We start from the raw sequence: 26,394 nt of genomic DNA on the forward strand, positions 1-26,394 counted from the left end.
TTGGCTCACGGGGCTACTTTGTACCCCCGTATCACGGGCTATCCGCCTCCGTGTCTCGAAGTATCGCAGTATCCACGATCTCGTTTGCGAGCACGGCACGACAGCAACCTCGCATTCTGGCTGACAACTCGGGGCTGAACGGGCGCTTGCCCGCGACCTACTCACCACCCACTTCCCTCTCGAGTCCTCGAGAGCCGACGACATGAGCAACTCACTCCACCCCGATTCGGCCGCGGCAGACCCGGGCGCCCTAGAGCCTACAGACTCGGGAACACAACGATCAAGATGGGCCACGCGGAGGATGACGGTCAAGAGTGGTGGTTCGAAACGGAAAGCCTTGTTCGATCGGCAAGCGAAAACAAGGGGGTCGAACGAGAAGAACGACGGCGATCAGCGGGACCCCGAGGCCCAAAACCAGGCTGCGTCAGTGGGTGACCAAGGCGATGAAGACGATGAGGAGAACGAGGACGAGGCCGCCAGCAGGACCGTCTTTTTCAACATTCCCCTACCCGACCATCTCAAGGACGAGGAAGGCAACCCCATCCTGACATATCCTCGAAACAAGATCCGCACCGCCAAATACACGCCGCTATCGTTCATCCCGAAGAACCTGTGGTTTCAATTCCACAACATTGCCAATGTGTTCTTCCTATTCCTCGTCATCCTGGTGGTGCGTATTTCAATTGTGCAAGCAAGACCACGCACGCCCGCGACTAACTCATTTCTCTCTTAGTTCTTTCCCATTTTTGGTGGCGTGAACCCAGGACTCAACTCGGTCCCACTCATCTTCATTGTGGTGGTCACTGCGATCAAAGATGCCATTGAGGACTACCGCCGAACAATCCTCGATATTGAGCTCAACAACGCCACGGTGCATCGCCTTCTCCACTGGAACAACGTCAATGTATCGGACGATCAGGTTGGCCCATGGCGTCAATTCAAAAAGGCCACCTCCACCTTTTTTGGCGGCATCTGGAGGGCTATCCAAAGCCTGTGGTCCAAGAAGGCGAAGGAGGAGATGGCTCGCCGCAAGGAGCTCAAGCTTGCGCCGCCCGAAGAGGAGCCCCGTGCATCCATCGAGACGCAGCGGACCAAGAGGAACATTCGCGACTCGCTGGCTTCGCCTTTTGGCAACCGCGATTCCTTCCACTCTGCCGCCAATGATATCCAGATGACCCCCGTACCCTCCCCCTCTACGCCGCACATCCGCATCGAACTGCCAGACGACGAAGACGCGCGGCGCGCGCAGGCCCTGCAGGATCTCACGAGCGACGTCATCAATTATCAGCGACCAGTGCAAGGCGCTCGCTTCAAGAAGGACACCTGGAAAAGCATCAACGTGGGCGACTTTGTGCGTCTGTATAGCGATGACGAGATGCCGGCCGACATCATCATCCTCTCCACATCCGACCCCGATGGTGCTTGCTATGTGGAGACCAAGAACCTGGATGGCGAGACCAATCTCAAGGTACGCCAGGCCCTACGCTGCGGACGGCCTCTCAAACACGCGCGCGACTGCGAGAGGGCCGAGTTCAGGATCGAGAGTGAACTCCCGCAGCCGAACCTGTACAAGTACAACGGTGCCATCAAGTGGCAGCAGGCCATCCCTGAGCTCGGCGGCGAGCCCGAGGAGATGACGGAGCCCATCACCATCGACAACATGCTCCTGCGCGGCTGCAACTTGAGGAACACCGAGTGGGTGCTGGGCGTCGTGGTCTTCACCGGGCACGACACCAAGATCATGCAGAACGCCGGCATCACGCCGACCAAGCGTTCGAGGATTGCGCGCGAGATGAACTTTAGCGTCATCTGCAACTTTGTCATCCTCTTCTTCATGTGTCTCATCTGCGCCATTGTCAACGGAGTGTCATGGGCCAAGACGGACTCGTCCTTGTACTTTTTCGACTTTGGATCCATCGGTGGTAGCCCCTCCATGAGTGGCTTCATCACCTTCTTTGCCGCGCTCATCTGCCTCCAGAACTTGATTCCCATCTCGCTCTACATCACCCTGGAGATCGTCCGCACGCTGCAGGCCATCTTCATCTGGAGCGATGTCGAGATGTACTACGAGCCGATCGACCAGCCCTGCATCCCCAAGTCCTGGAACATCTCCGACGATGTGGGTCAGATCGAGTACATCTTCTCCGACAAGACCGGCACCCTGACGCAGAACGTTATGGAGTTCAAAAAGGCCTCCATCAACGGTCAGCCATATGGCGAGGCGTACACCGAGGCGCAGGCCGGCATGCAAAAGCGCGCTGGCGTCGACGTGGAGGCGGAGGGGGAGAAGATCCGCGCCGAGATTGCGGACGCCAAGGTGCGCGCCCTGGCCGGTCTGCGCAGGATCAACGACAATCCGTATCTGCACGACGAGGATATCACCTTTATCGCGCCCGACTTTGTCGCGGATCTCTCTGGCGAGTCAGGCATGGAGCAGCAGGAGGCCAATGAGAAGTTCATGCTTGCGCTCGCCCTGTGCCACACGGTCATTGCGGAGCGGTCCTTTGACGACCCGCCCAAGATGAAGTTCAAGGCGCAGTCGCCCGACGAGGAGGCGCTGGTGGCGACGGCGCGCGACATGGGGTTCGTCGTGCTCGGCCACTCGAGCGACGGCATCAACCTCAACGTGATGGGCGACGACCGTCACTACCAGATCCTCAACACGATCGAGTTCAACTCGAGCCGGAAGCGCATGAGCTGCATCGTGCGCATGCCCGACGGCAAGATCAAGCTCATCTGCAAGGGCGCCGACTCTGTCATCTACGCCCGCCTGAAGAGGGGCGAGCAGCAGGAACTGCGCAAGGAGACGGCGGACCACCTCGAGCTGTTCGCCCGGGAGGGTCTGCGCACGCTGTGCATCGCCGAGAGGGAGCTCACGGAGGAACAATACCGCTCCTGGAAGAAGGAGCACGACGCCGCGGCCGCCGCCCTGGACGAGCGCGAGGAGAAGCTCGAGGCTGTGGCGGAGACGATTGAGCAGGACCTGTACCTCCTGGGCGGTACTGCCATTGAGGATCGCCTGCAGGACGGCGTCCCGGACACGATTGCGATCCTGGGTGATGCCGGCATCAAGCTTTGGGTGCTGACGGGCGACAAGGTCGAGACGGCGATCAACATTGGTTTCTCCTGCAATCTCCTCAACAACTCGATGGATCTGATCCACCTCAAGATCGACGAGGGCGACGGTGAGGAGGTGAACGAGGAGGCCATGTATGAGCAAGCGGAGAAGGAGCTGGACCGGTACCTGCACGCGTTCGGCCTCGAGGGAAGCGATCACGACCTCAAGGCCGCCCTCAAGAACCACGAGCCGCCGCCGCCGACCCACGGTCTTGTGATTGATGGGTACGCCCTGCGCTGGGTCCTCAACGAACGTCTTAGACAGAAGTTCCTGCTGCTCTGCAAGCAATGCCGGTCGGTGCTGTGCTGCCGCGTGAGTCCGGCGCAGAAGGCGTCCGTGGTGGCCATGGTGAAGAATGGTCTCGACGTCATGACCCTGTCGATTGGTGATGGCGCCAACGACGTGGCCATGATTCAGGAAGCCGACGTGGGCGTCGGCATCGCCGGCGTGGAGGGTCGCCAGGCGGCCATGTCGTCCGACTATGCGATTGCGCAGTTCCGCTTCCTGCAGCGCCTGGTGCTCGTCCACGGCCGCTGGTCGTACCGTCGGCTGGGCGAGAGCATCAGCAACTTCTTCTACAAGAACGTGGTGTGGACGTTTGCCATCTTCTGGTGGATGATCTACTGCCACTTTGACATTACGTACCTCTTTGACTACAGCTACATTCTGCTCTTCAACGTCGTGTTCACGTCGGTGCCCGTCGGTCTCATGGGCGTGTTTGATCAGGACGTCTCGGACAAGGTCTCACTCGCAGTGCCGCAGCTGTACCGCCGTGGCATTGAGCGTCTCGAGTGGACACAGCGCAAGTTTTGGTGCGTATCTTCCCTTTGAGTTTGAACTCCCAACAGCTCGCTAACAACCGGTAGGCTGTACATGTCCGATGGGCTGTACCAGTCGGTCATCTGCTTCTTTGTGCCGTACCTCTTCTTCCAGGCCGCCCGCCCTGTCACCGAAAACGGCCTGGATCTTGCGGACCGCATGCGTCTGGGCGCGTATGTGGCGCACCCCGCCGTCTTTGTCATCAACGGATACATCATGATGAACACTTACCAGTGGGACTGGATTCTGCTGCTGGTGGTGTTCATCAGCGACATGTTCATCTTCCTCTTCACCGGCATCTACACATCCATCGAGAGCGCGTCCGGCTTCTACTACCGCGCGGCCGCCGAGGTGTATGGCGAGTTGTCGTTCTGGGCCGTGTTCTTCCTGGTGCCCATCATGTGTCTCTTCCCGCGGTTCGTGGTCAAGTCGGTGCAGAAGGTGTACTTTCCGTACGACGTGGACATTATCCGCGAGCAGGAGCGGCTCGGCATGTTCAAACATCTGTCGTCGACGCCCCTGGACAAGGAGGTTGTGGGCGACAACAAGACAGCCGGCTCGGGGTCGTCCACGGACAGCTCCAACCACAACAACAAGAAGCCCAGGCACCAGGCCTTTGGCAGCGTCGACGAAGACCTGCGGCCCATCTACCCTCCATCGACGGTGACTCGGACGACGACGCATCAGCACAGCCAGAACAATAGTGATTCGACGGGCTACACGATGAACCGCATGTCGCTGGAGATTCCCGGGCAGCAGGACCAGCAAGGGCAGCTAGGACACCGCGCGGGTTGGCCGTCCGTCGACCGGGCGCGGCCGTCGTATGACCGCATACGCGCCTCGATGGACCGCGTGCGGCCGAGCTTCGAGGCGAGCAACGACTTTACGTCGGCGGCGCGGCTGTCGCGGATCGAGTCGTCGCACTCGGCGGTCGGACGGTTCCGACCACGGCTGCGCGGGCTGTCGTTGACCAAGAGCGCCCACAATTAGCGATCGTTGAAGCGCGGCATGTCACGACCGTACACCTACATTATGATGAACAACACCAACACCAAATACCACTACCACCACTACCACCACCAACTCCTCATCGACGACGATGACAGCGACTGAGTCCTTTTTGTCATTGTACAACACTTGAAGATACCATTGCGCAACCGCATCGATATACCACGTGGTCCTGGGGCGGGCCACTCCTTTTCTGTCTGTCTGTTTCGTCACGCTTCTGAGAAGTCTTTTGCTTTCTCCTTTGGAGGATGCTGCATCGGCATGCATTCACGATCTGCATGAATTCACCATCTACGAGTCGCTGCCCAAGCCAGCTGAGACGTCTCGTCACAGACGAAGGGTCAAGCAACGCTGGAAAAGAAAAAGTACCAAGAGACACGCAAAAGAGTGTCACCTCTTTGCGTAGGGCGTTCCACCTCGCAGGAGGTCTCGGGAGAAGCCACCGGGGCCTACCGCACGAATCTCATTTTTTGTTTGGGGAGTCTGGCATTTCTATCACTGCATTGTAGAGGCTGAGTTTCGGCGTCACTCACTTGTTTTTTTCCTGCGTCACTTTCGAGTATCTGGTGAAGGAGATGGGGTTAGCAGGAGGAGGATATAGATACCGGGGCTGTATATAGAAGGAGACCATCCACATAATAGCTTTTCTTGGAGATGAACAAGGCTTTTATTGAACTCAGCTGTCTTTAAGTCTAAGTGAAAGCTGTACGTGAATGAATCGCGTCAGGTCGAGGTGCATGTCTTGGCAGGGGTTGTCGAGATGCGGGACCCACTTGCGACTCCAACTCCAAAGTGAAGATATCGCGACCTCATTGCTCTCCCATCAATCTCCATCCACACACCACCTCACCTACGACGCGTCACCGCCATTTGAGGACACAGTCCGACGATCATCGTCCACAATGGACACGCCCGAACGCGAGGAGCCCTTCCTACTCACGCTGTGGCGTGACTGGGGTGACTACATCCAGACAAACCTCAACATCCCGTAAATACGTCCCAGCTGCATGCCAGCACACCAGTGCGCACACCATCAGATACTGACATGAAACCAGCCTCTATGTCGTGCAGATTGCCAGCACCATCCTTGCACTCGGCTTCAGCGTCGTGCTGATCCGCGTCGCCAACGCAGCCGCCATAGCCACCGCCAACGGTCCGAAGCGCTACACCATCCCCCCACCGAGAGCACCCCCGAACGACGGCAAGCAGACAGTCGAGGAGGCCACCATCAAGCTCCCCGGCAGCTCCGCGATCCAGTGCTACGCCCCCGCCACAGGCCAGCTGCTGGGCCTCGTCAACCCGTCCACGCCCGAGGGCATCGACCGCGCCATCGCGGCCGCTGAGGCCGCCCAAGTCCAGTGGAAGACGACAACGTTTGAGCAGCGACGCGCCGTGCTCCGCACGCTGAAGAGACACGTCATGGACAATGCGCAGGAGATCTGCCGCGTCGCGGGCCTGGACAGCGGCAAGACGCTCGTGGACGCGCAGCTGGGCGAGATCCTGGTGACGGTCGAGAAGCTCGAGTGGACCATCCGACACGGCGAGCGGGCGCTGCGACCGTCCGCGCGGCCGACGAACCTTCTCATGGCCTACAAGCGGAACAAGGTCGTCTATGAACCCATGGGCGTCGTCGCCGCCCTCGTCAGCTGGAACTATCCGTTTCACAACCTCATTGGCCCCGTCATCAGCGCCCTCTTTGCTGGCAATGCCATTGTCGTCAAGGTCTCGGAGAACACGGCCTGGTCCAGTGCGTACTTTGCCAACGTCGTCCGAGGCGCCCTCGCTGCCCACGGACACGACCCGGCCCTTGTCCAGACTGTCGTCTGCTGGCCCCAGACGGCGGGCCACCTGACGGCGCACCCCAGCATCAGCCACGTCACGTTTATCGGCTCCCAGTCGGTGGCGCACCATGTCGCGACCAGTGCGGCCAAGAGTCTGACGCCTGTCGTGCTCGAGCTCGGTGGCAAGGACCCCTTTATCGTGCTCGACTCGGCGGCCAAGGACCTCACGCGCATCGTGGAGATTATCCTGCGCGGCACATTCCAGGCGTCCGGGCAGAACTGCATCGGTATCGAGAGGGTGATTGCGAGTGGTGCCGTGTACGACGCGCTGGTGGCCAAGCTGGAGCCGCGTGTCAAGGCCATTCGGCTGGGTCCCGATGCGGACATGGGCGCCATGATCTCGGACGCGTCCTTCTCGCGACTCGAGGAGGCCATTGCGGAGGCTGTCTCGCAGGGCGCCCGTCTCCTGGCCGGTGGTAAGCGGTACGCGCACCCAGAGTACCCCAAGGGCCACTACTTCCTACCGACGCTGCTGGTCGACGTGACGCCCACGATGCGCATTGCGCAGAACGAGTGCTTCGGCCCCATCCTGACGCTGATGCGGGCCCCGTCGTCGTCGGCAAAGGACATGCTGGCCATTGCGAACGCGCCCAACTTTGGTCTCGGTGCGTCAGTGCACGGTTCGGAGCGCGACCCGGCCCTGCAGGCCATCGTGTCGGGCCTCAAGGCGGGCATGGTGGCCGTCAACGACTTTGGGGCGTACTACGCCGTGCAGCTCCCCTTTGGCGGTGTCAAGGGGTCAGGCTACGGACGGTTCGCGGGCGAGGAGGGCTTGCGGGGCCTGTGTAATATGAAGAGCATCATCGAGGATCGCTTCGGCTGGCTGGGTGTGCGGACGGGGATTCCACCGGCGGTGCAGTACCCGGTGGCAGACCAGAAGAAGGGCTGGCAGTTTGCGCAGGGCGTGGTGGAGGTGGGCTATGGTGGTCTGGGGAAGAAGGCGGGTGGTGTGGGGAGGATACTGAGGAATATGTAGGCTGGTTCAAAGGCTACATAACTAATGACTGACGCTCTGCGTTCTCTATGATTTGGTGTGTGTATATACTCTATGGCGGGTTGGGGGTGGGAGTGGTATCAGCTAGCTGCCCGGGATGACGCGGGCGTCAACGACGGCCGTCGTGCCCGCCTTGACCTTTTCGACGGCGTCCCTGAGCACGGCCTCGAGCTCGCTGGCCTGGTTGACCTTGAAGGCGTGGATGTCGCCGGCGCCGGCGGCACGCGCGATGCCCGCGTAGTCGGGCGTGGGGTGGAAGGAGATGTTGAGATCCTCGTTGCTGACCTTGGCGCCCTCGCCGTCGGGGTGGAGGAGCTGCAGCGAGACGCGGGGGGCGTTCCAGCCCTTGTTGTTGAGGACGACGGTCAGGACCGGGATGTTGTACCGCCGCGAGATCCAGTAGACGCTGCCGGGCACGCTGAAGAGGTACGTGCCGTCGCCGACGACCTGGCAGACAAACTTGGCCTTACCCTGCTTGTCGGTCGCGAGCTTGATGCCGAGGGCGGCGCCGCCGGACCAACCCAGCCCGCCGCCGCCGCAGTTGATCCAGTGGCCTGGCGCGGTGGGACGGACGTTGCTGTGGATGTGGCCCGAGTTGGAGACGGCCTCGACGGCCCAGATGGTGTCGTCCGGGCAGACGGTGGCGAGCGTCTTGCTGAGGAAGCCCGTGCCAAAGGAGCCGTCGGGATGAGGCTGGGCGGCGCGTCGGATGGCGTCGAGACGGGCGTCAAAGGCGGCCTGGCGCGCTGCGGCCTGCTGCGTCTTGACTTGCGTGGACGGCTGGGCGACGGCGCCGGACGTGAACTGGGCGTTGAGCTGCTGGAGGGTGGCGAGGGCGTCGGCGCGGTAGCGGGCCTCGGCGGGGATGTAGAAGAGCGGCATGCCCTGCTTCAGGGGGTCAATGTCGACGTGGAAGATGCGGGCGTCATCGCGCGGCTTGCAGAGGGTCGGGACCCAGGGGACGTCGCAGTGCAGGACGAGGATGACATCGGCCTCGGGGATGGCGTCGTCGGGCTGGCCCTGCTTGATGCCGAGGCAGGCTGGGTGGTCGCTGGGGAAGGACATGTCGCTGCCGGCGCCGTCGAGGACCTGGAGGGCGGGTATGGTGTCGGCGAGGGCGACGAGCTGGGCGGGACAGGCGAGGTTGCGCCCCGAGTAACCTGTGATGACGAGCGGCTTTGACGCGGAGGCGAGGGCCTGGGCGATGGTGAGGGCGGCCGTGCCGGGGAGCGCGCCCATCTCGACGGGCCGCCAGTGGTCCTGCTGGAAGGTGTAGGGTTCCATCTCGGCCTCCATGACCTCGCGGGCGGCGACGAGGTACGCGGGGCCCGCCGGGTCGCTCCGCGTGAACTGCAGGGCGCGGTTGACCATCTGCTTGATGTTAAGCGGTGTCTTGACCTCGGCGGCGTAGCGGCAGTACTGGCCGATGATGGCCTTTTGGTCGGGGACGTCCTGGAGCCAGTGGATGAACTCGGTGCGGGAGCCGGGCAGCTCGCCCTCGCAGGTAAAGGGGGAGAGGCCGGCGAAGACGAGGACGGGGCAGCGCCCGACCGAGGCGTTGTGGACGGCCACGCCGAGGGCCTGCGTGCCGACGTCGACGTGGACAATGACTACCTGCGGCTCGCCGGTGACGCGGGCGTAGCCGTCGGCCATGGACATGGCGACCATCTGGGATGGGAGTGAGCGTGAGGGTCAGATGAGGTGAGTGAGGGCAACATACCTCGGACGGGCAGGTGATGATGCGCGGGAACTTGTCCCTGAGCGCGGGATCGCGCTGGCTGCGCACAATGGTCTCCATGATGGCTGGGTGGTCCGAGCCCAGGTTGACAAAGGCGTGGGAGACGCCCGCGGCCGCGAGGGCCTCGAAGAAGGCCGTCGACGCCGTGTAGACGGGCTGTCGTGTCATCTTGGTGTTGGTGTTGGAGGGAGGGAATGAGGTTGGTCGTGAGAGTCGAGCCCACACAACGCAGCAGCACGATGGGCGATGAGAGGTCGTTTTGCCGCTGCAAGCTATAGGCCACAGGCAATGGAAGAGCAATCAGACGCAGGGTCCAGGATCGAGGCTCGAGCACACAGCTGCTGAAGAGCCCCTCATGGTGACCCTGAGTGGGTTCCTGGACCTGCGGGCGGACAGGAAGCCAAGACTCAAGAGGGCCAGCGGTGGAGATGATTTGGAATGGGGCCGCAGGTCTCCATGAAGGATCGCCGGACGCATGGATGGGTGGGTCGGGGAGCGGCAAGGTGGTGGTTGATGTGCGTGAGGGGGTGAAGAGAGGAGTCTCTTCTACGGGCAGCGGAGTAGACGAGGAGAAAGCTTTGCTAACATTGCGTGGACAGTCACTGGAGGGGATTTGCCAAGGGGGCTGGAATCAGGAGAGCCATGCTATCATGCCAGGCTTTCCGCCAGGCTATTAACGTCTATCTTGGTATCGACTATCGACCAGCCATCTCGGCTCGAGATATACAGGAGAGCCTGGGCTGTGCGCGCCTCTGCACTCTATCCACGTCTCCTCGATGGCATACATATCGCTCCTCATCTCCAAGAAAAGACCAGTCTTAGAGAGTAAAGCGGAAGCTGGGGTGCGCGTCGCCCTGGTTGATGAGATCCTCCTGGGGCAGGACGAGGCGCTCGTCACGCTCGCCACGCTCCCTCTTCTTGTTCTCGCGCCACATGAGGCCGGCCATGGAGGCGGCGCAGGCGAAGCCTACCCACATGAAGGCGAGGGCGACGCTATACCCTGTTGTCCAGACGGGGGCCTCGCTCTTGAGGAAGATGTTGCCGCCAATGATACCGGCAATGTTGCCAATGGTGACCTGCGTGGACGAAGCAAAGGAACGCTTCCAGTGGCCCGACACGTTGTTCTGGACCCAGCCCAGGCACATGGGGGTGACCATGTAGGCGCCGCCAAAGATGGGGAAGATGGCGCCAAACTTGTAGTCGCGCGACTTGCCCTCCTGGGCGAGCAGCATGCTGTAGCCAATGGTCACCATGGCGGTGCCGACGACAAAGAAGCCGAAGCGGTGCTTGAGGCGGTCCGACAGCCAGGCCGAGAACAGCATGCAGAAGCCAGCAAAGACGTAGACTGGGATGGTGCGGACCTGAGCCTCCTCAGCCTTCCAGCCAAACTCGAGCAGGATAGTGGGCAGGAAGAAGGTGCCCGAGAGTCCAGGCACGGAGACGCCCATGTAGAGGAAAGCACCCAACCAGATCTTGTAGTCGCGCCAGATGAGGCCCCAGGAGAAGCGGTTGAGGGTGTCCATGCGACTCACATCGCCCATGTCGAGGGCCATGCGGCGGCGGAGCAGCTCCTTCTCGGCGGCGTTGAGGAAGCGCGTCTGCTCAGGCCAGTCGATGATGAGAAAGCTGGCAATGATGGCGAGCACGGCGGTGATGCCGCCCTCGATGATGAAGATCCAGCGCCAGGAGCGCAGACCGGCCATGCCGTCCATGTCGGCGATGCCGTAGGCGAGCAGGCCGCCAAAGGCGCCAGCGACAACGGTCGAGCAGAAGAAGAAGCTCATGCGCTTCTGGTACTCGTGGCGCTTGTAGTACATGGAGGTGACGTAGATGATGCCCGGGAGGACACCGGCCTCGAAGATACCGAGCATGAAGCGCAGACCAACGAGGGCCTCATACGACTGCACAAAGCCCATGCACATGTTGATGATGCCCCAGATGAACATGAGGCCGGACAGGTAGAGCGAGGGGCGCATCTTTTTGATGACCATGTTGGACGGGATCTCGAGCAGGATGTACGAGACATAGTAGATAAAGAGGGCGACATTGAAGTGGTGGCCGTCCAGGTCAATATCGTCGCCCATGTGCTGGATCTTGGCATTCGAGATGTTGATGCGGTCCAGGAAGGACATGAGGTAGATGACGAAGAAGACGGGGTAGATGGTCAAGTCCAGCTTGCGCACCAGCCTGCTCTCGGCCTTGGGGTCGATGGGCGGCAGCTCATGGTCTTGGGCGCCGGCGCCGGCGGCGGAGGAGGAGCCGTCCGTCTTGGGCGTGCTCGGCACCGCTGTCTCGTCGACGACGGTGTGCTTCTCCTCGATGGTGGTCATGGTGGGCAGGCTGTCGCTGTAATAAGAGAGGAGACAGACAGACAGACGATGAGGGCTGGTGAGCTAAAACTGGCGAGGCAGAGGAAAAAAAGAGTAAGGGTCCCCTGCGTGCTATATATGGGGGTCGGGCAGATCGATGCGCGTGGTTGAAAGGGGTCTCTGTCTTTGGTGGTGGTGGTGGTGGACTGACTTCTCAGTGGTGGCAAAGAGCGAGTGAACCGGGGTGTGTCCGTGTCCGTGTCCAGGACTCCAGGTGCAGTTCGGCTCGGTGGGTACGACCGATGCAGAGAATACAAATAATTATCCAAGGAAAGGAAAGGCTGCTGCTGCTGGCTGGACCCTGGACGAGACGCGCTGGGGTCGTTTGTCGAGCCAAGACGCAGAGAAGAGGACTAAATGATGCGCTCAATGGGTGAAACACGGCCAAAATGGACTGTCGTGGGCGAAGAAGGTATTCACTTTCCTTGAGAGCAACAATTCGATCCCAAATGCAATTGACGGCGGAGGATGCCGCAGGGACGCGTCCAGGGAGAATCAAATCAAACCCCACGAGGGCAGCAGCGTGTCTGTCTCGCCGTCTGTCTCGCCGTCGCCATGTCAATCAATGCCTCGCGTCTCGATTCTCAATCCGGTGCTGCTGCTGTCAATCTCTTCACGCTGGCTGGCTGGCTGGCTGGCTGGTTCGCTTTGCTTGACACTCACTCGCTGGCGTCGCATCGACTAGATAAGATCCCTGGATGCGCTTATGCAGTCGAGGGTGGACCTTCATACCAGAGATCCTGCATCCCAGGCCACTCAGTGTTCAAATCTCACCCAGTGCCATGAACATGTTACAAATTTCTGGCATCGAACGACGAGATTGAGTATCCGAAACGAGATCTTGGCAGTTTGGCCAATTCCGAGGCCCTGGAGGCTGGCCGCTGGAGGGCGTTCTCGTCTTCGTGTGATCAAAAATTGGCGTGCAGGGGCCTGCCAGAGCTCATTGTTACATGTAATCTTAGGGAGACACGAAACCGAGGACATGAATGCTTCGGTGCTGCTTCGAAAAACGTGTTTGCCATGCATGTGCGCCAGGAAGGGTCTGTCTTGCATCTGTTGGTTCGGATTGACAAGTCCATGAATTATTAGTTCAGTACCGTCCAACAGATGCTGCAGCCAACCTCCTCCTCCTCCTCCCGAGAGACTCATCATCAACACTGAAAATTGTGGACGGCGGCACTTGGAAGAAAGGTGGACAATATTGCCTCCGGCTCGGCCACCCGGTCGCTCCCGACTGGGCGTGATCGTTTCACGATGGCCATCCAGCGTGGCTGCGCGACTGTGAGACCATCGCCCAGGCGGCTCTCGCCAGGACGTCTGACCATGCTCGCGCTCTGAGCAGGGGAGTCAATTCGTGTTTGGCCCTCTGCCCAGCTCTGGACAGTTGTCTTCATTTAAAAATCTTCTCATTTGACAATCCGAGCTTCTGTCCATTCTGCCGAATCACTCGTTGCATCCAGCTAGTTACATGTACATTCGCGAGCTGATGATGCTGATGGGCCTACCCAATCCCCATGCTGCTCTGGCGACTTCCGTCGGTCCTTTTACTCCTCCTCTACGACGATTTGCAAGGCTAAACCAGGCCGCTAGCCAGGCCAGGCTAGTCTGCGTCCTTTCGCTCGTCCCTCGAAACGGGGCCGTGTCCGTCTGCGGTCGAGTGGGGGAGAGTCCGACTGTCCGAGAGGCCGTGGTCAACTCCTCGCGGCCGAGTGAGTGGAGGCCCCCTGAAAGTGGACGTCAAGTCAGAACTCAGCACTCAGAAGCGACTGGAGTCACTGGACTGGACAAAGACAAAAGAACCCACTGCTGACTACGGGGCTTGCTCCCGGGCGATCCCCTCGCTTGTGGCTTGCAAATCCTCCGCTCGCCAGCCCATTCTTATCCCGCAAGGCGCCTTGGCTGGGCGAGTCGCTCGACGTCTGGTCTGGTGTGGTGGAGAGGGTGAAGAATGATGGCGGCGCTCATTCTTTAAGTTCTGGGGAAATCAAAGGCCGACATGTGATAGCCTTGCTGTCAAATGGCCCCCCCTCCACAGGTGAAGTTGTGCAACGATCTCTGTCACATTTCATTTCTTCAACGGATGGGGGGGCCAGATCGCGCACCACGAGCGATCCGGATGAGCCAGACCGCATAAGGAAGGGAGAGGCACTGCGGGACCGTAGGTACATACATGTAACCAACACTCTCTCCTTCCTTTCGTTTGATCAAATCCTTCCATGGTCCGTCCCTCTGCAGCAGCTGAGACTCCCTTGCCGCGCCCCCCAACGGGGAAGAGATCCGCGCTCCCAGTCCGAAGACCACGTCGACCGTCGACTGGGATGGGCGCGCATCTCACGGCGCACATTAAGTTAGCGTTCGACGCCGTCCAGGGCACATCCCAGGCACCACTCACTCTGTCACTCACTGTCCAGTTGGAGCTGACAGATGGATCCCTCGGTGCATTCGATTCCGTACCGTCTGTCCAGCTCCAGCTTCACCGGAAGCTATGACCTTTTGATTCCTTCAAGGGAGGACAAAGGCTAGATGCGGCTTGAGATGCGGACTGACAGTGCTTGGCTCGACAGCGCAGACTCAAACAAGCTCCTCTGTACCGACATGACCGAGATTTGACAACCACACCACCTTGATCTTGATCAGACTCTTCACATGCCTGCCACCCTCCCGGCCCGGGGCTGTACGATGCGATACCCGCATTGCCCGTCTGAGAATAAACCACGACCCTGTCCCGCAGACCCATTGGCCAGCCTCCCTGGCACTACTGCTGGTCGACCTTGAGTCCTTGACAGTAAGCTACTCCGGTAGCTCTCCCGCCAAGGCCAGGCCCTATCATGGATCAGCCGTCGAGCGGGAGGGGCTTGTGTGGCGGCCACTCGTTGATGGATACCGCCTGTGAAGCTGTGAACCTCTCATCAGGTACGTAGCAGACATGCCACCATCGTCGAATCATACGTGCGTGTCTCGTACGATCCGTCCGCGTCTTCAACAGGTAGCGAGCTCGTCGGGCCCCTGAAAATCTTGCATTTGCCTGAACCAGGGGTTCAAGTTCCCAGCCAGCAAGCAACGACGGCACTCGCGTTGCAGGATTGTCTTGGCTGGATGGAACGCCAGAGTACGTAGCATCAAAGGAAGTAGCGTGTCCTCACGCCTGGACTGGCGCCTTTTACACTAATAAACGGGCACCGAGTGACGATCAACAGACTGGAAAGATCTCATCAGACCGATCGAGGAGATGGTGGCCCACGATTCCAGCCGAAAAGGCATGTCACGGTAGCTACTCTGGTTACTTCTTCGGCTGCTGAACCGACGGAAATGAAGACTGGACCAAGCGCGGAAGAGAAGGAACAGCATGGCCACTTACTGGTACGCATGGATAATTACTGCGTCTTCCTCGGCGGGACTACTCGTCCTCCCCTGCTTGGGACCCAGTCCCTTCATCAGAATCGAGCTGTGATCAGCGCCTCGGCTCCTTTCACCGGCCAGAGATCTATGGCTGAAGAACTCTGATGGCCTACCAGCCCACCACCATCGCCATCTGTTGATCCATACGGCATCCAAGCGTCCATGATCTTGCATTGGCGCATCGACAGGATGATGTGACACGGAGCAGTTGCGTTGCTTCTGGTTACCTTCTCACACAATCCTTCTCTGAGAGGCTTTCTTCCATAACAGACTACTGTGCTCGTTCGGGCAGATCTTCTCCAGTTCTTTCTCGGCGCACGTATGTAATGCCCTTCTGTGCAGCTAGCTGGCACCCCTGAACGAGACACCCACGGACACGCACGGATCTCGCTAGATTATAGACGGTACAAGATACACCAGGGCCCTCCGCGCACGCGATGCTATTTGAGCCCTGCCGGACCCTCTCCCACCTCGGATCCCATCTCTCGACGCTCTTTTGAGTTGGACTAGACAACTGGATCGACAAAGACGACAGCGCCCTCGACTACGCCCGTGGTGAAGAGTGACGGCCCACTCCACTCCAGACACCACAGTCAAGTAGTCACTCACCATCATGTCGGGTAAGACCATGAGCACAGAGGGCCTCGACCCCAAGGACAACAATGTCCACCTCGTGTATATCCCCGCCGCAGTTTTTGTCGTCATATGTCCCGTCCTCGTCGCCCTGCGCGTGTGGGCGCGCCTTAGAGGAGGCGGTAGCATGGGCCCCGACGACTACGCTGCCATTGCGGCTCTGGTGAGTCTATCTGAAAGAAAGTCATATCTCGAGGGCATCTCGGACTAACGGACGATCAGGTCTTCGTGCTCCTCCTGAGCGGCTTTCTCGTAGCCGGTAAGTTCTTGTCCCCAGCAAAGTGACACGCTCAGTCTAATACCTTTACAGCCTGCCAGTATGGCATGGGGAGACACATGGCCTTCCTCGAGCCCGATGTCAAGTACGAGACCATGAAGTTCTTCTACCTCGCGCAGGTCGTCTACAAGGCCGCCATCAACCTCTCCAAGGTCTGCATCCTGCTCCTCTACCTGCGCATCTTCAACAAGATCCGCTGGTTCCGCTTCGCCTGCTGGGCCCTGCTGGGCTGCGTCGGCAGCTACATGATCGCCTCCGTCTTCGCCACCATCTTCCAGTGCTCGCCCATCCAGCGCTCCTTTGACAAGTCCATCAAGGGCACCTGCGTCGACAACAGCCAGTTCTGGTACGCCAACGCCGGCTTCTCCATCGCCACGGACGTCATCATCCTGCTGCTGCCCATGCCGCTCGTCTACCAGCTGCAGGTCCCCTGGCCGCAAAAGGTTGCTCTCATGGCCGTCTTTGCCCTCGGCATCTTTGTCGTCGTCACCTCGTGCCTGCGCGTCACCACCCTCGATATCCTCGCCACCACACCCGACACCACCTACGACATTGCCAACGTCATGTGGACCATTATCGAGCCCAACATTGCCGTCGTCTGCGCTTGTCTGCCCATCCTGCGGCCCTTTATCGTCAAGCTCATCCCCATGCTACGCAGCAAGGGCTACTCCAACCCGTACGCCACACCCGGCTACGGCACCGGCACGCACAAGTCTCGCGGCCTTGGTACGCAGGTCGGTGGCAGCCAGGCCCGCGGGGGTGGCGGCGACGATGATGCGCACTGGGTCGAGATTGGCGGCGGCAAGAATGAGGGCATGGTCATGACCACCATGCAGAGGAACAACTCGGTCGCCGGTAGCCAGGACAGCATCCTCGGCGGCAAGACAGCCACCAACACCATCCACCACGGGGCTGGCGATAGGAATAGCGACGGGCACGAGGGGATCCAGAAGACGGTGGAGTACACGGTGCAGTACTCGAACAAGGACTGATGTCTTTGCCGCGGGTTTGTTTGTTTGGGTTTATAGATGGTGCGACAGTTTATACCACACGTTCTGTATGACTAAAACGTATATTTCACATCCACGAGGAACGTCAATTTTTCATTATTCTCGTGTCATCTCGCTCTGCTATGAGCCAACTCTTTAACATCCTTCTGCGGCGTATTTCTTGAAGAGCCATCAGCTGCCTTCCGTGTCTTGACGTCTACACAAGCTTGCTGAAAGCGGACTAAACTGACTCGTAATTCATGATAAGAAGGCCGACGGGGCGGCGGAAACCCATCCAAGCGCTAAAGCAGCTTGTGGCGACTGATTATGGCGAGAGCCGCGAGAGGCACATCTATCCGAGGGAAAGCCCCTGTCACGAGAAAATAAGGTGTCGAGTCTGACTCGCGCAACCAACTATTCCCTTCCAAAGGCCAGAGCATTATCTGGCCATGCCTCGGTTCCAGGATCTCCATATACTCCGTAATTATCCACGGCTCGATCATTTGTTTCGAGACACCCCTGCCCCTGGCGCGGTCATCATCCTGGAGTTCCTTAACATGATACGACCAGTACTCCTTCATACTTAGCAAATCATCTCACCGAGGCAACATATTATTCGTAATTATCGTACCATGTTGCCAGCCACAGCTGCTGCGGATATCGGGACCGGACAGGCACGGCACACCCGCCAAGTACGTACACATGCATGCACGCTGCATCGGGGAAGCAGGTACATGTAGGCAACCACCAGACGGCATCCGTCCCAGCTGTCTGGTCCGAAGGATGCGCTGAAGAATTTTTTTTTTTTTTTTTCTTCTGTCCTTCTCTTTCTGCTTTCGTGTTTGCCTGCGCAAGCGTGACGGTCAGACCGTTGAGGATTGTGGTGCTCGGTGCGGGCTGGCTGTAGGGTTCTTTGGGAGCAGCGCCGGGCTCCTTTCTTGGATTGGGTTTAGTCTGGTTGGGGGCGAATGTTGACGCAACGTGGTACTGAAGTATTGTTCGGACTCTTGTCCGCATGAGGGTTTGGTGCTGACTGAGCGTTTGGAGTTTGCACATGTGTTGCTTTGTGCACGGCTGGATCATCTCAGCGTTGATCTCCCATAGGTTTCTGTAGTCTGGTTTGAGGACTGCCTTCAACGTTGCGGTTCTGCGGTGCTATATTAGTCCAATAATTACGAACAGAACTCATCAGTAAGGTACATATTGCTTCACCGATTAATCTCGACGCCACGCTGTGACAGAAATTGAAGACAGCTTCTGCTGTAGGGTATTCCATTGGAACAAGGACTGTAGAGCTCTCGAGCTGCGATGAGTGGCGGTAGCTAATGGCCGCGTGTTTGAATAATATCTGTTCGTGAAGAGTTGACCGGAGTCCTGGACATAAGATGATGGCATCTTGTCTTAGCAAGATAGGCATCTTGATGTCGTAGTGCTCGTACGTGTAAAGTACATGTATTGGAAGAAGTCCAGGTCTGTCCGACTCCGAGTAGTGAGTACGGATAACAGACATCCTGTTGTCGTCACTTAATACACTATTTCATGTGGAATCCAATATCGGTGGTGCAAACCAGGAGAGACTTATGAGAGCTCAGGTCTTGGGTTGAGTAGACATCTGTCTCTCCTAACAAAGCATGGGAGCAGTCCCCGCTGCTGGTGAGTGGCAGACCCTACCGGGTAGGCAGTTTCTGTCATCTCTCCCATGGTCACCTCCCCGTCGGTTCTTGGAGGACGTGCAGAAAGCACTCGGCGATGTGCCGCGCAATGCCCGCCCTCGACGAGCGCATAGACAGTGATACTTGGGTGCGTTTGGCGGCCAAGTCTTGAGAGTAACGCGCGAGGAGCTGACTGAGCTGTTTCTTGGCCACAGGGCATAGACATCCCCTTCCCAACGTAGCAACAAGGGCGCGAGCTGCCCGTTTCGCAGCAAATGCCTTGAAAAACCAGAGGGGCCCTCCAGAACGGAGACTTCCTACTCCTCCCATTTAAGCTCGAAGTTCGTAATCATGGTGGCGCTGCTGGACGTGCCTAGTTTCAGAAAGCGAAGAGCAAACGCAACTGTATCTCCGCGAGACTGTTCAAAATCGGTGTTGTTTGGTCTTTCAAGCAACTGTCTAACTCATGATACATTGTCAAGCCAGATCAACCGAAAGGAGAAACGCTCAATGCACCGTGATCACCACCCTCGCAAGAACCTCTAATGAACCACCATCCTCTCGATCCTCTTCCCGACTGTCACGCTCCACAGATCAACCTTCTTGTACCAGATATTCGCCAGATAAAGCGTCAGTGTCAGAAGGACCGCCCATCCGACGACGAAACCGACGGGCTGGCCAAAGTAGTCGAACAAACGGGGCATGATCCAAAAGCCCACGCTATGCAGGATCGGGCCGTGGACAAGGTACAGCGAGAAACTGATCCTGCCCAGATACTGCGCGAATCTGCTCTCGAGGATGCTGACAAGGAAGGGCGTGCGCATCACGCAGGGGAGGAGGATGAGGGCGCCCAAGGATTGGTACACCATCCAGCCGGAGAGGGGGATGTAATACCGCGGCACCCACTTCGCCATGGTCCGGAAGCCTGGTGTGTATTCGGCCGCAGCGTCCGGGTACGACAGGAAGTGCAGCGCCGTCACGATGCCCAGATACCGAAGCGCCGTGTCCCGCGAGGCTGACTTTTGTCGCTGCGAGCCGGTGGCTGGGGGGCCTAGGCTCCTGGACTCGTCTGACCGTCGTATGTCCAGCTCAGAGAGAGCCGTGCCGCCCAGAAACGTCGCCATGTCCCACCTGGACATGTGAAGTGAGTACGCCATCAAGCCGCCGGCAATGCCCAGTCTGTACTTTGCCTTGAGCGCCGCGGTGCCCAGCAGGAAGATGTAGATAAACATGGACCCGCGCAGCTCCATGGGGATAGTGAATGTGTGGGGGTCGTAGCGAGGGTGATAGTGGCCGAAGTTGAATGGATTAGCCCACTCGGCGTAGGCTCTGGTAAAGTTCTGCACCGCGTAGGTAATGTTATCGTGGATGAAGGGATGTTCCTCCCAGGAGCCGCCCATCTGCACCAGCATAAAGTCTGTGGTGTTGCGCGTCTTGGTTCCATCGCAAAGCGTCACGTTGGTACCATTGCCCGTGTGCAGCGGCACGGGTCCCTGGTAGGGTGGCCAGTATTCGTCTCCGTAATGCTGCATGTACGTCTCGACCGCCTTGGCTCCGGTGTCGCTGTCGGTGCCGTTGAGGTTCCTGAACTCATCCTCCGCGAGGGCGAGCAGCGAATACGTGCGCGACGGGCCAAACTCCTTGCTCGTGGCATTAACACAGAGGGAGAGCGACTCATCCCACCCCGTCGTGTTGTACAGGTAACCTGAGGTCTGCAGCCCCAGGTACTCTGCGACGCCGGACGCCCCAGCGACAGCTGTGCCGTTCACACAGGGTGTCCCGAGCGAGAGCTTGGTCACCGTGCCATTGATGTAGACCGAGTCGCGGCCCATGAAGATGTCGTCCTCGGGCCGGAAAGCGCCGAGCTGGGCAAGCATGGCCACAAGGAACATGCTGACGGTCGGGGGTATGTAGAGGCGGAAAACTCGGCGGAAAACGGACGAGGACAGACTTCGGTAGGCGGCGTCGAGGCGTCGTTCGTGAATGGCCCGGAGAATGTGTCGGCAGAGAACGTAGCCTGAAATGGCGAAGAAAATGGCCACCATGGGACGTCCGCGCGTCAGCAGGCAGATGATGGGGAGCTGGTGCAACCCCCAGTATGGCTCAGGTGCGCCCGGGGGGAAGGCTCCATAGCCTAGCATGATGGACGGTGTCCATGGCCACAGGAAGTGGTAGTTGAAGACGAGAAGGCAGGCGATGCCTCGAAGCCCGTCGAGGCATCTGATCTTGTCTCGGTTGTTGCGCTGTGATGGAGGTGGCGCTCTGTCGTCGTGGGATGCCTTGTCGGCGAGCTCGTAGCTGTCCTGCGCCCGCGCAGATTCAGCCTGGCTGGTTGGGAGCATGGTGGAAGGCAACGGCAAATGTCCAGCGAGGAGAAATCATCCAACCTTGGTTAAAGTGAGCGTGCGACCAAGTCGCGATAGAAGAGAGTGAATGACGATGGATGCCGAAGCGAAGGGCTGTAACGAAGTCAAAGAAAGGTGATGTGCTGGATATTTGGCGCTGTTCGTCGCTGACGTAACGCGACGCGACGTCTGAATCAGTGGGGGAAGAGCAACCAAGTTCAGGGGTAGTGGGGCGGATCTCGAGGCGCTTTATTCTTTAGCTACCCTAGACTCTTCGAGCCGCACGCATATAACTTTCCTCATCTACGTCGGCAAGCCACTGATGCGAATTGATCTCATCTGCTTGTTTCCTCACCCACTCCACAAGCACGGAAAGACTGGTAGCCCCGGCTACCTTATTACATCAAGGATGCCGGCATGGTTTACTAGTGGAAAAGCAACGCCGGAGGATCCGTCCCGCTGGTCGCGTGCCCAGATACCTATTCCAGAGCCATGACGCTGTCTCACATCTCAGCAGCTGTCGGCAGTCGCGTCTGGACTGTTGGTGGTAGATCACCTCCGCTTGGCCTTGAGCAGAGCCGCATAAAGCAACATTGAGCGCATCGAGCGTCGTCGATCCTTGCCATACAGCCTTCTGGTCGCAGCAGCCCCGCTACGTGATGCTCGAGCTTCCCAAGCCTCGTGATTGCTTTTCATCGCCGTCTTGCACTAGGACTACTAGCTGATCCGGGAGCACAGGGCAGCCGTCCACACCGACCTATATAAGTGCCGGCTTTCCCACACAAGGTACAAGTGGGCGCAAGCAAGCCTGTCAACCTCGCTTGCCATTAGAAAGATGAAGCTGATTATACTCCTGTTTGCCTTCTTCTCGGTTACTTTCGCAAGAAACAAGGTCAACCTCCAGTGGGCCATCTGCGAAGCCAACCCGCAGGACGTGCTCCCTAAGCTAGGCTTGAAAGCGGCAACACCGCCCTACAAGGAAAACCCCATCACGTACTACGACGAACAGCCACCCTTCCACGCATTCTCTGGGGTGGGTTTTCGCACCAAAACCAACAAGGGGAAGCCATTGTCCGCCATCAAAGTCCACCTCCAGGAGGACTCGCCCGACATTCCAGACTTTGCCGAGTGTGGATGGGCACGCTACGGCAATAACACGCCCTTTTATGCCTGCGAGAAGCGCTGCCTTCTCAAACACGCGTTGGCGGGGGATATATGGTGCGAGGAGCAGGTAGAACTTGCGCAAAAGTACCAGGACGTCGATTGGAGCGCCCTCGACGCGTACGGACCGTACCCCAATGGCAAGTGGAAGCTGCGCATTGGGGGACACAAGGCCAAGTTTGACGACGTCGTGGCAGGAGACCTGCATCTGATGGAGATTGAGATGAAGGTGCACGCCAAAAAAGCCGATGCAACGACCAAGGCGGTCACGAAGTATCTGCTGGAGCGGGGGGTCGCCTTGTGTGAGCCGCAGGAAGGAAAGTTCATGCGGCTGATTCGTTCCAAGGGATACGTCAGTACAGGAGGGGAGGAACTGTGATGCTGGGATGAATATGCAACTTGTCACTGCCAAGGTAGACATGGGGGGTCTGCTGACTGCACATGTCATGTAGATCAAATAGCAAGCACTGTGCTGCTGCGTGTGCCAGGCATTTGGGAATGTACGTTGGGCATGGAGGCTATACCACTTGACTGATTGATGTAATGAAGAAAGGGAATGCTTTACGTCGCGCTCCGAGTGCCATGTAAAAAGGTGAGGGCGGAATATATGGGGACTGACGTTACGTAGTTCAACGGCTGTCTCCGCACATCCTTCGGATCTTATCTTGGACGTCGAGTCGGGGAAGCTGGGGGAACCGATGCCGGGGAGATCGTCACGACAGGACGATCCTCGTCTGCGAACGCATAGATAAGAGCCCTCCATGAGGTTTATTCTTCACCATGTGATCCTCAACAGTCAGAGACAGATGCGTCGCTCACACGCATCGTTTGAATCAACTCGCCTACCTCATCACACCTCACCTCGCTCAACATGCCGTCGAAAGACTCGAAACCATTTCCTCCCGCCCGAGGCATGACCTCGTTCTGGCGAAGCAACCCGGGCTCCCTGGACAATCATCGCTCTACTGAATCATTGCCATCTGAGTGCGACATCCTCATCATCGGCGCTGGCTACTCGGGCGCCTCTCTGCTGACACATTTGCTCGCGAACGAGAAATACAAAGACAAATCGATAGTCGTCCTGGAAGCCCGCCAGCTATGCTCCGGAGCGTCAGGACGCAATGGTACTGCCATCACGGAATTGAAACCTCGTCCGCTGTGCTGGCAGCTGACATACCCCAGGCGGACACATCAAGCCCGACGTCTACAACCTGTGCTCAGCTCTCTCATCGAAGCACGGCGTGCAGGCGGCTGTCGAGATTGCCGAATTCGAAAAGGCCAACCTGCTCGCTGTCCGAGAGTACATTGCAGAGACAGGCGCAGACTGCGACTTCACTCTCACGCAAGCGGTGGATGTGCAGTTATCTGGGGCTCAGGACAGCTCGCTCAAATCTAGATACGACCAGTTCGTCAGGGAAGGTGGTTCCGTGGCCAAGGATGCATTCTACATGCACGGCGAGGACGCAGAGATGGTCTCTGGCGTCAAGGGTGCCCAGGGTGTGTTCGAGTATACTGCCGCTCACGTCTGGCCGTACAAGCTCATCCACCACATGTTCGAGGCGAGTCTTGTCCACGACAATGTCAATGTTCAGACTCATACTCCCGTCACGTCGATTCCAAACCAGCCAGACGCGGACGGGCGCTGGGTGATCTCCACCACGAGAGGCACCAACACCGCGAAGCAGGTCGTCATGGCCACCAATGCTTACACGGCGGCACTGCTTCCGGAGTATGATGATAAGATCATTCCATATCGTGGTGTATGCAGCCGAATTGTCACCCCTGGGCCTGACAGGCCGCCGCTTCTGGCCAATACATATGCCCTTCGATTCAATGACTGGGACTATGACTACCTGATTCCTCGCAACGACGGCAGCATCGTCGTTGGAGGCGCGAGGAGGACATACCTCCGGCACTTGGAAGACTGGTACGGCAACGTTGACGATACTCAGATGGTGAAGAGGGCAGAGGGATACTTTGATGGCTATATGCAGCGGCATTTCCGCGGCTGGGAGGACAGTGGTGCATACACAGACAGCGTCTGGACGGGCAGTGCGTGTTTTCTTCAAATCCATCTGTCTCCATGTGCTAATACAGTTACTCGCAGTCATGGGATATTCTGCTGATCATCTGCCCCGTATTGGCTGTGTACCGGGCAGAAAGAACATGTTCATCATGGGGGGCTTCACTGGCCATGGCATGCCCCAAATCTTCCTGGCCGCCAAGGGACTCAGCAAGGTGACCCTCAACGGGACACCTTTTTCCGAAACCGGTGTGCCTCGCCTCTTTGAAGAGACTGCCGCTCGTTTGGAGAGTCCGGAGAACTTCGTCCTTGATGTGTACGCGAGTTTGGGCACTCCATCCAAGCTATAGCAGGCTGCTGAGTCAAAGTTAATACGCTCTAGAGGCTTTTACATCAGTCACACAAATCAATGGTTTACTTCAAAAGACCAAAAGAGAATCATTCACGCTAATTGTAGTTCCTTCTTCCTCATCTCCGCCAGTCCATCGTGGCCATCTGCATCATGAGCATACTCAGAGTACACATCAGTCTCCACCGTCTTCTGGACCTCCAACACACACACGCTCTCCCTCCGCTGAGACTGGACGAGCTCATTGTCCGAGTCTGACGTCGACGCCAGACCAGTACTCCCCCGTGTCCGCGCAGAGCTGGACAAGCCACCGGAATAGTAGCTGCTCTTGCCACCGGCAGAGCCCGACTGCTTTGAGTAACCGGTCCCACGTCGAAGACCCCTGACCCCCTTGGTCAACAGACCGCCGAGCGACAGCAGCGACCCGACGACAATAGACGTTGCGGTCTCCACGGCGCCCCAGAGGGCGACGCCAATATAGTCTATCCCATAGCCACAGGTGATCTGCGTCATACGCACAATGGCCACGGCCACGACCAACAGCCCAAGGGCAAAGGTCAGTCCGATGCCGAATTTCTTGCCGCGACTCAGCTGCAGACTCGGCAGGATGTACATGGGCAGCAGCGCAATCAGAATGTCACTCAGCGTGTCGACCACGGTCACAAAGATGGCGCTGATGCGCGCTCGGCGCCCGGCACTTCTGGTCTCGAGGAGATACATGTTCTCAGGGCTCGCGCGTAGGCACGTATAGACCACCCAGCAGCCGACGTACGACAGCACAGTGAAGCCAGCCACGGCATACAGACATCTCCGCAGCCGCGTGATGGGCCGCACGAGTTTGTAGAATGTGACGAGCAGACTGGCCTTGACGCTCCAGAGCACCGTCCAGAAGAGGCCCGTGACGGCAAAGTACCACCTCGCCATTTCCCGGGCCTGCCGATACCTGTCCGGGTCCGTGGGGGAGATGCGGCCGAAATCCAGATAGATCACGTACCACATGGCGTCGAGCTGGACGGTCTGGAGGACGGTCTGTGTGACGAAGGCGAGGTAGGCGAAGAGCATCCAGTAGTCGCCGAGGAGGAGGCGGCCGTTGTACCGCCAGCGAAGGATGAGACGCAGGCAGAGGAACACTGTGGCTACGGCAAACGTCGAGTATATCGAGGCCAGGAGGCCATCTCGCGAGATCTTTGCACTCAGACCCCAGAGCTGCGCGTCGGGCGACCAGTCTGGTGAGGTGCCTGTCATGATGTTGTTGGGGAGGGATTGATGCTCAGACGTCGATGGCAGGGCAGTCCAGTCTGCTGCGAAGCACAGCGCCAAATGTGTTTATTATGGTCATGAAGACTCCAAGGCGTTTCGTTTCTGGTGCCGAGTCCTGTTATACGCGGGAAAGCCACATGTCGAGGGTGCCAAGGTGCCCCGTCGTGGGACGGGTATGCGCATCCTATTGTGACCCAACCCTTGTCGGTATATATGCACTCACGCTCACATTTCGGCACTCGTTGATCAGCACAGGCGAGACGGTGACGTAGATGAAATACCCTCTGGATACGTTAATTCATCTATCTCTTGTTGTGGGTGCTTGGGGGGGGGGGGGGGGGGGGGGGGGGGGGGGGGGGGGGGGGGGGGGGGGGGGGGGGGGGGGGGGGGGGGGGGGGGGGGGGGGGGGGGGGGGGGAG

At 58.6% G+C, this 26,394-nt stretch overlaps 9 protein-coding genes across 9 annotated transcripts; 5 read left to right on the top strand and 4 right to left on the bottom strand.

Annotated features, from left to right (window-relative positions):
- Window positions 1–202: 202 nt before the first annotated feature.
- F5Z01DRAFT_630354 (uncharacterized protein) lies at window positions 203–4,927 on the top strand (the record flags this gene model as incomplete). Its single annotated transcript, XM_046261725.1, has 3 exons — window positions 203–670; window positions 734–3,930; window positions 3,985–4,927. The coding sequence occupies 3 exons, from the start codon at window positions 203–205 to the stop codon at window positions 4,925–4,927; spliced, it is 4,608 nt and encodes a 1,535-aa protein (XP_046114021.1).
- A 920-nt stretch (window positions 4,928–5,847) lies between these two features.
- Window positions 5,848–7,762, top strand: F5Z01DRAFT_678131 (Aldehyde/histidinol dehydrogenase; the record flags this gene model as incomplete). Its single annotated transcript, XM_046265425.1, has 2 exons — window positions 5,848–5,933; window positions 6,001–7,762. 2 exons carry the CDS (start codon window positions 5,848–5,850, stop codon window positions 7,760–7,762), a joined length of 1,848 nt encoding a protein of 615 aa, XP_046114022.1.
- A 51-nt stretch (window positions 7,763–7,813) lies between these two features.
- On the bottom strand, window positions 7,814–9,990 carry F5Z01DRAFT_427563 (thiamine pyrophosphate enzyme, N-terminal TPP binding domain-containing protein). Its single transcript, XM_046259661.1, has 2 exons — window positions 9,501–9,990; window positions 7,814–9,448 (listed from the first exon to the last, which is right to left on the bottom strand). Exons 1-2 carry the CDS (start codon window positions 9,684–9,686, stop codon window positions 7,865–7,867), a joined length of 1,770 nt encoding a protein of 589 aa, XP_046114023.1. The 5' UTR covers window positions 9,687–9,990; the 3' UTR covers window positions 7,814–7,864.
- Window positions 9,991–10,336: 346 nt separating this feature from the next.
- F5Z01DRAFT_630300 (major facilitator superfamily domain-containing protein) lies at window positions 10,337–11,848 on the bottom strand (the record flags this gene model as incomplete). The annotated part of the gene is made up of 1 exon (XM_046261717.1): window positions 10,337–11,848. One exon carries the CDS (start codon window positions 11,846–11,848, stop codon window positions 10,337–10,339), a length of 1,512 nt encoding a protein of 503 aa, XP_046114024.1.
- Window positions 11,849–15,680: 3,832 nt separating this feature from the next.
- F5Z01DRAFT_427501 (uncharacterized protein) lies at window positions 15,681–17,493 on the top strand. Its single transcript, XM_046259660.1, has 3 exons — window positions 15,681–16,082; window positions 16,142–16,178; window positions 16,230–17,493. The coding sequence occupies exons 1-3, from the start codon at window positions 15,900–15,902 to the stop codon at window positions 17,186–17,188; spliced, it is 1,179 nt and encodes a 392-aa protein (XP_046114025.1). The 5' UTR covers window positions 15,681–15,899; the 3' UTR covers window positions 17,189–17,493.
- Window positions 17,494–19,179: 1,686 nt separating this feature from the next.
- F5Z01DRAFT_427464 (acyltransferase 3) lies at window positions 19,180–21,462 on the bottom strand. Its single transcript, XM_046259659.1, has one exon. The coding sequence runs from the start codon at window positions 21,177–21,179 to the stop codon at window positions 19,380–19,382; it is 1,800 nt and encodes a 599-aa protein (XP_046114026.1). The 5' UTR covers window positions 21,180–21,462; the 3' UTR covers window positions 19,180–19,379.
- Window positions 21,463–21,848: 386 nt separating this feature from the next.
- F5Z01DRAFT_428129 (uncharacterized protein) lies at window positions 21,849–22,968 on the top strand. Its single transcript, XM_046259662.1, has one exon. It carries the CDS (start codon window positions 22,018–22,020, stop codon window positions 22,720–22,722), a length of 705 nt encoding a protein of 234 aa, XP_046114027.1. The 5' UTR covers window positions 21,849–22,017; the 3' UTR covers window positions 22,723–22,968.
- F5Z01DRAFT_428130 (FAD dependent oxidoreductase) lies at window positions 22,969–24,762 on the top strand. The gene is made up of 3 exons (XM_046259663.1): window positions 22,969–23,467; window positions 23,526–24,395; window positions 24,451–24,762. Exons 1-3 carry the CDS (start codon window positions 23,215–23,217, stop codon window positions 24,714–24,716), a joined length of 1,389 nt encoding a protein of 462 aa, XP_046114028.1. The 5' UTR covers window positions 22,969–23,214; the 3' UTR covers window positions 24,717–24,762.
- F5Z01DRAFT_428136 (uncharacterized protein) lies at window positions 24,640–26,299 on the bottom strand. The gene has a single exon (XM_046259664.1). It carries the CDS (start codon window positions 25,958–25,960, stop codon window positions 24,809–24,811), a length of 1,152 nt encoding a protein of 383 aa, XP_046114029.1. The 5' UTR covers window positions 25,961–26,299; the 3' UTR covers window positions 24,640–24,808.
- Between the last annotated feature and the right edge of the window lie 95 nt (window positions 26,300–26,394).

The sequence above is a fragment of the Emericellopsis atlantica genome (genome assembly GCF_019669845.1).
Source record: "Emericellopsis atlantica unplaced genomic scaffold F5Z01scaffold_42, whole genome shotgun sequence".
In the NCBI taxonomy this organism is placed as follows: Eukaryota; Fungi; Ascomycota; class Sordariomycetes; order Hypocreales; family Bionectriaceae; genus Emericellopsis; species Emericellopsis atlantica.